The sequence below is a fragment of the Phaenicophaeus curvirostris genome, chromosome 2 (genome assembly GCF_032191515.1).
Source record: "Phaenicophaeus curvirostris isolate KB17595 chromosome 2, BPBGC_Pcur_1.0, whole genome shotgun sequence".
Lineage (NCBI taxonomy): Eukaryota > Metazoa > Chordata > Aves > Cuculiformes > Cuculidae > Phaenicophaeus > Phaenicophaeus curvirostris.
The window spans coordinates 36,691,701-36,703,030 of NC_091393.1; the positions used below are offsets into that span (position 1 = coordinate 36,691,701).

General features: G+C 41.7%; 1 protein-coding gene across 1 annotated transcript; it reads left to right on the plus strand.

Moving 5' to 3' along the window:
• Positions 1–742: 742 nt before the first annotated feature.
• Positions 743–9,917, plus strand: GTF3C6 (general transcription factor IIIC subunit 6). The gene is made up of 6 exons (XM_069851718.1): positions 743–826; positions 2,144–2,224; positions 4,892–4,955; positions 5,543–5,587; positions 5,723–5,836; positions 9,233–9,917. Exons 1-6 carry the CDS (start codon positions 758–760, stop codon positions 9,526–9,528), a joined length of 669 nt encoding a protein of 222 aa, XP_069707819.1. The 5' UTR covers positions 743–757; the 3' UTR covers positions 9,529–9,917.
• Positions 9,918–11,330: the final 1,413 nt, after the last annotated feature.

Here is an 11,330-nt window from a genome sequence, read left to right on the forward strand (position 1 = left end):
TGAAGAGTGTAACAGTATCTGTAAAAACAGTATTTGAAAAAAAGGGGAAAAAAAAGCTATAAAAATACCATGCTATGACAGGGAAATTCTGTCTAACGTTCAAAAAAAGTTACTTGAATGAAAACTTAATTCCACTTTAGCTTAAATCAAAATATTCCATTTTGTGTAATAGTTTGTTGATAGTTTTTGTATCAAATCCTTGCTTTTTTTATGGACCTTTGATCATCATCTAAAGGCTCACACCACCCTTCTTCCCACTGGATAACAAGCAAGGCAGGATAACACCAACATTGTTTTAACTACCTCTATTCTGGAAATATGATCCTCTTCAAAACTATGGAAAGGGGGTGTACAAGAAAGCTGGGGAGGGGCTGTTTACAAAGGCTTGTAGTGACAGGGCGAGGGGCAATGGGGATAAACTGGAGAGGGGCAGATCTAGACTAGACATTAGGGGGAATTTCTTCACAATGAGGTCGATGAGGCCCTGGCACAGGCTGCCCAGGGAAGCTGTGGCTGCCCCATCCCTGGGGGTGTTCAAGGCCAGGCTGGATGGAGCCTTGAGCAGCCTGATCCAGTGGGAGGCGTCGCTGCCCCTGGCAGGGGGGTTGGAGCTGGAGGCTGTTCCCGCTCCCCCCGCCCCGCCCCGCGCCTTCGCGTTAGCATCTCGCGCCGTCACGAAGCCCGCGCGGGCGGCGGGAGGCGGGCGCGAGGCGCCCCTAAGATGGCGGCGGAGGCGGGGAGGCGCGCGCCGGGCGGCATGGCGGCGGGCAGCGCCCGGGAGGGCGGCGGCGGCGGGAGCGGGGGCGAAGCAGAAGAAGACGACGAGGTGGAGGTCGGTGCGCGGTGCCGGCACCGCGGGGCGCTCGGAGCGGCGTGAGGCGGGGAAGGGAGGACGGCGTGGGGGGGCGGCGACTCGGGGCGGGTCCCGCCTCTCCCGCCGGCGGCGCCGCCTGAAGCGCCCCCCCCGCCGAGAGGGGCCTGAGGAACCCCCGGGACCCTGATCGGGCCGGGGCGCAGCGCAACGAGGGCCCTTCCGACCCAAACCATCCTCTGATTTCTTCTATTCTTATGACAGCTACAAATTAGGAGGTGCTTCACTCCTCTGATCATCTTTGTAGCCCTTCTCTGGACCCCTTCCAACAGTTCCATATCCTTCTTATGTTAAGGATTCCAGAACTGGGCACCTCCAGATGAGGTCTCTCAAGAGAGGAAGAGAGGGGCAGAATCACCTCCCTCGACCTGCTGGCCACGCTCCTTTTGATGCAGCCCAGGATACGGTTGGCTTTCTAAGCTGCAGTCAGTAAAGTTGGAAAAGACCTCTAAGATCATTAAGTCCAACCGTTAAGCTGTATCTGCTACTTCCACAGCGTACTTTACCAACTTAGAGCCATATAAAGGCTTTGTTCAAAGCAGTGTACAAAGAGCTAAGACAGCTCTTGCCAGTCTCCACAAATACTGGAGCTGTAGTAATTTTCTGCCAATTCAGCAGCCACTAAATACATTGAAAGTACAGTGAGAACTTACCCCAAAAAAGCCGCTGCATAACTCTGAACTGTATTTTGGGAATAAAGCTTAGTCCTTTCTATACAGGTGTCCCCTCCATACTGTCTCAAAATATTTTTCTTATTACAGACACAGGAAATTTACCAAAGTGGGCTAAATTTTCTTTTCAAAATGTAGAATTAATTGCCACTGAATCAGCTAATTAAAATAACTGTCACTGATGAACATCATTGTCTCCTATCTAAAACATACTTACTTTTGAAGTCTGCACTAAAACTTTGGAAGAATGGAATTTGGGATTTGTAACTGGTTATATTGTTATAATTCCTAAATCACTTGCCTATATCAAGCCTCGTTTTTCAAGGCTTCCTTCCTAAGTAGGGAGAAGAAGCCGGGAAACTCAGCTGTGAAACAGGTGTGAGAGGGAGTAGTGGCTCACTGTGTTTCCCTGAGCAGTGCAATATCTGTCTGCCGTACAGAATGCAAAATAAGCCAGATTTGGGGTCTGTTTATTCTGAAGGTCTGAGTCTTTGTGTGCTAGGGTTTTTTTACTTACATTTTTTTGTTGGGAGATGCTTTTTCTCCCACCCTGAGTTCAGATGTATCAATTACAGATGTACATTCTAAACTTACCTTGTAGGAGCAACTGGTCATGGTGGAGCTGTCGGGAATTATTGATTCAGACTTCTTAGAAAAATGTGAAAACAAATGCAAGATTTTGGTGAGTGATTACAGCACAATAGGAAAGGGGTAAGTCTGTATGCACGTGAACAAGAGGCTGAAGCTGTTTCTAAATTTCTTCAAGTCAATGACGTTTAGATTAAATCTTTGTTGGAGAATTATGTGCACTGTCTTGGCCGTGTTTGGTTGCATTGTTGTGGGCTCTCTCTGTTTCGGAAATGTAATGTGGTCTTTGAATATAGTGTTATATAAACAGAAGGAAATGTTTTTCAGAAGTATTTATAAACTAGGACTGTTATCCCCTCTCATTTCATGCTCTTCATTAATTTTTCAACTTTTTTTTTGCGCGTACAAAAAGAAAATATTGTTAAGCACACTTCTTCAAATAGCTTGAGTACAACTGAGGGATAAAGCCAGCATCTTCCTGAATTGCACTGTATTTGCAATGAGTTTATTTGCAGATATGGCCTGGCAGGTTCAGGTGTTGTGAATGTAGAGGGTAACTGGGTATTAAGCATTTGATAAACTGTTTTGGATGTTGTTTGCTTCATTGTCAGGTTATTGTAAGAATCTGGCTTACCTGTCCTTTTTCTCTGAGTTTTTAATCGCTTTCTGTGTATGGGACAGATTTTATTTGCCCTTCAAAACCTATGTGGACTGCGAGAGCTGCTTAGGTAGTACAAGTGCTATTGATTTGCAAGTACATTGTGAAATTAGACCTTTATTGTAGACTGCAAAGATGGTAGAGAACATCTCAGAATATGCCACTGGTCAGAATACGTGTGAGGTGATAAAGTCAGTTCTGGAAATTGCAAATATAGAAATACAATACAAATTCATAAATTATCCATCACTGAATAGATGTGCTTTTAGAAGCAGATTTCCTTCCTGGATCTGACCTAGGTCACTTGGAATGTATTAGACAGGTGATTCATACTGATGGCTGAACTGCTATGTGCTCTTCAGTAGTGTTAATGGCATTCATTTGAATTTTGTGCTTTGAGATTCTCTTGTAATGTTGCTAGAAAAAAAAATTAAATATCTATACTGTACCCTACTCAAATCCAAACCTACCTGCACCCACTTCACAGAATTAAGCATTCCTTGAGATTTTTCATAACGAGCAACTGTTGTTAAAACTCCAATAAAAGATTCTGCTTTGTGTTATTCTGTTTAGCATGTTTTCTGTGATACTGGTCATATGAGGGGAAGACAGTCTCCATTTTTGCATAGTCCAAAAATGAATGCTAGTCAGCTAAAGAAATAAAGTTTAGAATATTAAAACCTTAGTCCTGTTGCCTAGTACTGATGTGTTTGTCTTTTAATGAATTTCTTGTAGTGAAAAAAATCCAACGAAAAATATGTTCTACCTGTTAGCTTAATGCTATTGGTGTTCTCAACTTACGCAGCAGAAGAAATTCCAGAGCTTAAATCTTGCTGATCTTAGATACTTCTGTTTGTTAAAAGGACAAGAGGAAATTCCTATTAACCTGTGTGATATTCCGTATTTTACACAATTTAGCACATAGTGCCTCATCTTCAAAACATTTATCATGTGCTTAACTTAATGTCCTGAATAAAACTGATGTTCACAACGTACTTAAGTGTATTCTGTTCAGGCATTAATTTCTATCAAAATACAGTTTATACGAATCTTATTTTAATAACAAGGTCCTGGCCTTGGTATTGGGAAAAGCTGTGCTGCAGGGGAAGGGAATGAGCTGACAGAACTGCTGCCTTACTCTGTCACTCCTTATTTTAAAAATAAAGAACAATTTCCAACTCCTTCACAATGTAGATACGCAGCAATCATGGAAATTTCTGTGGCCCTGCAATTGCACTTCTGGTACTGGTGTATTGCTTTATACTGGACTTCTTTACCTTGTGCATTTTCTAAAGAATGCTGAAGGTTTTTCCACTTCGTAGAACTTTTAGTAGTTGGAGCTTAGAAAGTATCATCCCTTTTTCATGTAAGTGTTGTAAAATGGAGTTTAAATTAATTTCCCAGCACTTTTGATTTATTTACTGTAACCTAAACAGACAGTATTATCTCATCTGTTCTTTGTATTTAGTATACTTAAAGTAATGTGAGATGATAAACTGAAAAATTGTCATCATGATTTTTTTTAACAGTACAGCAATTCCACAGAAGGATTGGCTAAACCCTTTGTAGCAGTTGTTACTGGTGTTTAAGGAAGTATCCTGCAAAAACAAAAAAACCCTAATTCTCCACCCACCCCCAAAGTTTAACATTGCAGAAGACCTCAGGGTCAGTTGTATGACTAAAACTACTTTTATTACACTTTTTGAAAAGTAATAGATATTAATTTAATTGTATGTCTTACCATTCTTTCAGGAGTCTGCTAGCTCCTTTAAAATCATAGCGTTTGTAGAACTCTTATCCACTTTGGTAAATCCTGTTTTAAAGATGTACTATTCCTCATATGAAGCTGACAGTTTGAGAAAGCTTTACATTCTGGAATCCATTCCTTTAACACCAAAAGAAACTTTGTATTTTGCATTGCTGTGTTATGGAATATTTATTTTACTGTTTTTACATTATGTTGGGTTTTGTAACTACTTATCTTTTCAAGGAATTGATGTAATCTGGATCCTGATATATCTGTGTTCTCTGGCCTCATAGCAAGAAGTTTGCCTGGATTAAAGGAGACCTGACATCTGTGCAATTTTGTCCCTCTTTTTCTAGGGAATAGAGACAGAGAGGCCCATTTTACAAGTGGACAGATACGTATTTGCAGGAGAATATGAAGGTAGGAAAAATGATGTGGGTATATCTCCTTTTCATGTGACCCAAAGAACTTTCTTAACATTAACTTAACATTAACTTCCTTAACATTAACATTCCATTGCAAATGGAGAACACGGGCCTGTGAGGTGCCAAGGTTCTGTCTGGTGTTTGCCATATAGAGCAGCACTGATCTGAGTTCACTGCTAAATTAGCCATATATCCATCTTATTTACTGAAAAGTATGCTTGGAAGCTGACTTTGAAGTGCACAAGGTGGTATTTCTGTAACGAAAAATGTGGGACATAAAATACCTTAAAGTAGATGCTTGTTGTCTCCTGTAACTGATGCATTGTGCAGTCTGTAGTTCTCACATTTGCCTTATGGTGACAACATTGTTCTGGAATAAAATGATCTGGAATCCTCCTTGTAGTGACTTTCAGTGACCGTGATGCTCCTGTCTCTTCCTGAGCTGGCAGTGTGGTAATGGTTGCTGGGCCTTTGCAAGGTGCTGGAAGTCAGGAGGAACATTCTCACAACTGTGCCAGTGGGTGCAGTATCTACACCTGATAGAAATCAGTCTCTAAGATTTTCTCACTTTGTTTTCCATAGATACCTTGGGAACCTGTGTGTTTTTTGAAGAAAACACAGAGCATGGTAATTGTGATTTCATGTCCTGTTTGTTGTGGTAGCTTTTGATGTTAAAAATAATATTGATCTTGTTTCAGCTGATAGTGGAATTCACTATAATGATTGGGGTTTGGGTATTGTTTTTCTCTCCTCTCTTCATAGCAGATGCAGAAGGCAACCAAAAAGTACAGCTGAAATACAGATGTCACACAATGAAGAAGTTGAACATGACACGGACACTTCTGACAGAGAAGAAGGAAGGAGAGGAGAACATTGGTTAGTATCCCTGCTCTTACACGTAGGGGCATGAATTATGCTTAGAGTGTCAGCCTTGATTAAGTGTTTAATTCAGGAGCACACAGGAAGTTAGAGGGAAGTTCTTTAGGCAACAGATACATATATTTAAATAGAAAAATACAAACCAAAATACCTACACTCTTCACAAAAAGAAAGAGATTCCTTGGTAGGGCAAACACATGGTCAGATTCCCTGGTATGTTTTACTGTCATCTAGAAGTTTAGACACCAGTTCTGAAATCAGAGGTGCTGTTCAGTAGTTCTTCACTGACTTTTTTTTTTGTTGTTGTTTTTTAGCTCTGTCAATTTTTCTATGACTTTTTGAGTCTCTGTAGTTGTTGAAAATCTGTATCATCCTTATTAAGATGTTCCTGTATTAAGATGTATTAAGAACAACCAAATTGTTCTTAGTGAACTTAAAGTTAACTGTAAATCAATTTAACTTACTTGCAAAGACACTGTTAAAAGAGCATTCCTACTAACTTTCATTCTGTGGGCAGAACTCAGTGCTTCTATGCTTTATTTCAGTGCTGGTTTTTTGTACAGAAGACAGTGCTGTGAGATAGAGTATCCTACTCAATACAGTAGTATTCATTAGCAGTATCCTTTTGCTTTTAGTTCTTTTTTTTCCCTTGAATTAGAGTTACTGCTTCATATGTAGCTATTTTACTTTAAATATGGGCAGTTGGCTGAACATTGGTCATAGGAGATATAACATGAAACGTCATGAGCCAGCAGTGTGCCCAGGTGGCCAAGAAGGCCAATGGCATCTTGGCTTGTGTCAGAAACGGCGTGACCAGCAGGTCCAGGGAGGTTATTCTCCCTCTGTACTCGGCACTGGTGAGACCGCTCCTCGAATCCTGCGTTCAGTTCTGGGCCCCTCACGACAAGAAGGATGTTGAGGCTCTGGAGCAAGTCCAGAGAAGAGCGATGAAGCTGGTGAAGGGGCTGGAGAACAAGTCTCACGAGGAGCGACTGAGAGGGCTGGGGTTGTTTAGCCTGGAGAAGAGGAGGCTGAGGGGAGACCTCATTGCTCTCTACAACTACCTGAAAGGAGGTTGTAGAGAGGAGGGTGCTGGCCTCTTCTCCCAAGTGACAGGGGACAGGACAAGGGGGAATGGCCTCAAGCTCCGCCAGGGGAGGTTCCAGCTGGACATAAGGAAAAAATTCTTCACTGAAAGGGTCATTGGGCAATGGAACGGTCTGCCCAGGGAGTTGGTTGATTCACCTTCCCTGGAGGTGTTTAAGGCGTGGGTGGATGAGGTGCTGAGGGGCATGGTTTAGAGATTGGTGGGAATGGTTGGACTCGATGATCCGGTGGGTCTCTTCCAACCTGGTTATTCTATGATTCTGTGATTCTATGATCAGCATTCTTATCAACACCATGTACCATAGCCTTCTAGTACTTAAGGGGGACCTACAGGAAAGATGGGGAGAGGCTCTTTATCAGGGAGGGCAGTGATAGGACAAGAGGTAAAGTTATTGAGCTGAAAGAGGGTAGGTTTAGCTTAGATATTAGGAAGAATTTTTTTCCTGTAAGGGTGATGAGGTACTGGTATAGGTTGCCAAGGGAAGCTGTGGCTGCCCCATCCCTGGAGGTGTTCAAGGCCAGGTTGGATGGGACCTTGGGCAGCCTGATCCAGTGGGATGTGTCCCTGCCCATGGCAGGAGGGCTGGAACTAGATGATCTTTGAGGTCCCTTCCAATCCAAACCTTCTATGATTTCTTGTATCTTTGTAATTAAGTAGGTAATTTTAAACAGAAACTGTTGTTTTAAAGTGCAGTAGACTAGATAATATCTTCCTTAAGGCAAAGACCTGTTTTTTTTCTGGAGGAGCAATAATGAGGATACCTGTTAAAAACCACTTTTTTTCTGTACCCTGACAGAAATTTAACGTTGTGCATACAAAGTAACTAAGCATACTGTGACTTGGCAATAGTACTGCCTAAAATTGTAAGTGGGAGGGAGAAACCAAGCCTATTTGGAGTCTGTTTGGTACGTGTAGCAAGAACTTGATATGCTTAGTACAGGAGATCGTACAAATTCTTGCACTGTCTCTGATGTCATTCCCTATCGTATTACCAGATCTTTGAAGATTTAGGTGAACAAACATTTTATTTGTAAAATATTTTCTCAGTATTTTGAACTGTATTTAAGTTAATTTAAGAGTTCGAGTGTGGTGTCTGACACCTATATACAACAGGAAGTGCCATACTGGATTAGACCAAAGTTATTTCAGCCCTGTATTGTATTTCTGACTATGGACAGCAATAAATAGGTATGTGGAAAGTAGCAGGCAAGGGACATATACACAAGTAATCCTTTCTTTCAGCTCTCCTTCCAGTGTTCACAGCTCACAAATATCCAGACAAGTGTTTTCATCTGGACCACTATGTCTGTGGTCCATAAAGGCGCTGTCATCTTCATTTGCTTTTTGAACCTGTCTCTACTTTTGACTTCCACCACTTCTTATGGCAGTTAGTTTTCAAGTCATGTTTCTGTTGTATGGAAAAAGTACAATTTTACTGTTGGCTTTCTTGATTGTTTATTTGCTTTTGTAGTTGTTACAAATGTATAGTCAAGTGCTTCCAGTGAATGTCTGTGAGTTACTTTGTTACCAGAATTAGGCGATAAGTCAATCCCTACTTGTTTTCCCAGTACAGTCTTACAAACATCTGTCCCTTCTGAGCTGTCTCATCCAAGCAGAATTCTAGTCTCTGTCTTTTTTGTTGAAGGGGGTTTTTGTTTGGTTTAGGTTTTTTTTTCCTTTTGTTTTGCTGGATTTTATTAAAGTCCCTTTCCACATAGAGCTAGCTCTACTCTTGGCAATTCTTGTTTCTCTTTTCTAGTTTTACAGTATGGGTTGAGCAGGACATAGTACTCGTGACATTGACATAGCATAGTTTTGTGCCTTGGCATTGCTGCTTTTCATTACTTTACAAATAATTTTATCTGTGTTGTGACTGCTCTTAAGAGACCAAGCTGGTGGTGTGAATGAACCGTACAGAATGCTTCTGGTATCTGGATAAAAATCTGTCTTGGTTACATTGTTTTAGCCTAGACATGTTCTTAATTTATCAACAGTTAAATTTCTCTTCATTTTAAGCTGTTTTTTCTTCATCAAATGCCTTTCTGTTATTCATAGTTTTATATTTCAAGGGAAATGAATTGTTTAAGCCCCATAGTGAGAGTCACCACAAAAGTTAGTGTTGTTCTAAATTATTGACAGACATCTCTCTGTCCCAGGTGATTCTTTACTTAATTTTTCGTCAGGCTTAGCCTGACCAAACAGTGAACTTAACAGTTAGGTTAAACTAAGACAAATACTGCTGTTAACTCTTAACTCCTTTTGCCAATTTTCTTTCTTTGTATCAGGTGGAGTAGAGTGGTTACAGATCAAGGACAGAGATTTTTCCTACAGCAGGTTTAATACGATTTGCAACTTCATGCGTGAAAAAGAAGATTCTGAGGAGTCAGCTCAGGCCCAAGACAAGCTGACTGAAGAGTCAGAGGGAGAGGTGAGTGGTGGAGGAAATTCTGACATGAACTGTGATCCAGAGAAGCAGCACAGCTTGGAAACAGATGGCTCTATTCCTCTGCCTGACAGCCCTACTTCTGGGGGAGATGATTTTCCTTCTGGAATTGTTGCCTTAGAAGGTGCCCCTCCATGATATCAGCTCTGATCTTTTCAGGATTTCTTCCTGGAATTAATGGGTCAACTTTTAAATGACAAATTTATAGGCCGTGACATGATTTCCAGTTTATCTGAGCAATCAATTGTGGATGGAAAGATGGACGTTGTGTTCTTGTGCATTGCCTCTATGTTTGGATTATAGTGGGCAGGCCTTTAGTGTTTTTTAAAAATGCTAATTGGAAATGTGTGTCTCTGCCTCAAAACTGAAGAAGAGAAAATGGTTAAATAATTAACCCTTTCCACCACCTTGGAAAAATGTGGATGCATTGTAAAGTCTGGGACATTTTGTAAAAAAAAAAAAAAAAGAAAGAGAAAAACCCATAATTGTTTAAAATAAAGTCCTGAATTTTTCAAGTGTACCTTTAACTTTGTGTGTCATATTCACCATATAGACTGTGTGTTCTTGTACTGCAGTTATTGAAAGGAAAATTCAGTTAAGTGTGGCTTTTATTACTTTTTTCGTTACTCATCACATTGCTTAGCTGGATTTTCTCTAGCGTCCTTTGTCCCCATGACGGATCTTAGAAATCATTCACGTGGGAAGAGACTTCCGGAGATTTCTTGTCCAGCTTCCTACTTACAGCAGGGTGAGTGTTGAAGTCAGGTCAGGTTGCTCGGGACTTTTCTAGTCAAGTCTGTAAAGCCCCTGTGGACTTCATCAGCAATTGAAACCTAGGTCATCTGTCATAGAACCATAGAATGCTTTGGGTTGGAAGGGACCTCTACAGGTTTTCTGGTCTAACCCCCCAGCACAAGGACATCTTTAACTAGATCAGGTTGCTCAGAGCTCCATCCAACCTGACCTCTGGAGTGTTTCCAGGGGTGGGACCTCCACTGCTTCCCTGGGCAACCTGTTCTACTGTTTCACCACCCTCATTGTAAAAAATTTCTTCCTTCTATCCAGTCTAAATCTACCCTCCCTTGGTTTAAAAACATTACTCCTTGTCCTGTCACAACAGGCCATGCTAAATAGTCTGACCCCATCGTTCCTGTAGCTCCCTTTAAGTACTGGAAGGCTGCTATAGGGTCTCCCCTGAGCGTTCTCTTCTCCAGGCTAAACAAGCTGAACTCTCACCTTGTCCTTATATGGGAGGTTCTCCAGCCCTTGGATCATCTTCGTGGCCCTCCTCTGGACTCATTCTAACAGATCTGTGTCCTTTGTGTGCTGAGGGCTCCAGAGGTGGATGCAGTACTCTAGGTGAGGGTTTCATGAGAGCAAAGTGGTAGAATTGCCTCCCTTGATCTGCTGGCCCTTCCCCTATTTTCCATAAAATATAACGTGTCATACGAAAGGAAATTATCTTCCCCTCCCTACCCCCTCAGCTTCTTGCTCTGATCATCTCCTCCGGCACTTTTCTGAAGGTTTTTATGCCTAGGGTCCTGTAACAGTGCATCAGGGGTTCCCCAGCTGATCCGTGTCCTAGCGAGGCTGTGGGTTGATATTACATACTGCAAGATCATTTGTGTGGTCACACAGTATTTCATGTGGTGGCTGACTGTGTGAGGCATTCATGATAATATTTTTTAAACGTGAAACATTTTCTTCCTGAGCCTTCTTCCTTCCCGCTTTTCTATGCCTTCCTCAAAGTAGTTTAACCGCAACAGTGCTGTGAGGATGGGAATGCCGAATTAATTCCAGCATAAATATGCAATACTTTAATCAGTAATGGTGAGAGGAGCAGTTCACCCCCAGCGTTGTTCGCAGCACCAGGTCAGCAAAGGGAAGTCAGCATGATACAATATGTGCAATATCTCAAAGTAGAATATTTTGGTTTGAGC

What these genes read in the sequence shown, in the direction of transcription:
- GTF3C6 (XM_069851718.1), top strand. Translation starts at nt 758, where the DNA reads ATGGCGGCGGGCAGCGCCCGGGAGGGCGGCGGCGGCGGGAGCGGGGGC. An exon ending in AAAACAAATGCAAGATTTTG is followed by an intron (nt 2,225 to 4,891) that starts GTGAGTGATTAC and finishes CTCTTTTTCTAG; the next exon opens with GGAATAGAGACAGAGAGGCC. An exon ending in ATTTGCAGGAGAATATGAAG is followed by an intron (nt 4,956 to 5,542) that starts GTAGGAAAAATG and finishes TGTTTTCCATAG; the next exon opens with ATACCTTGGGAACCTGTGTG.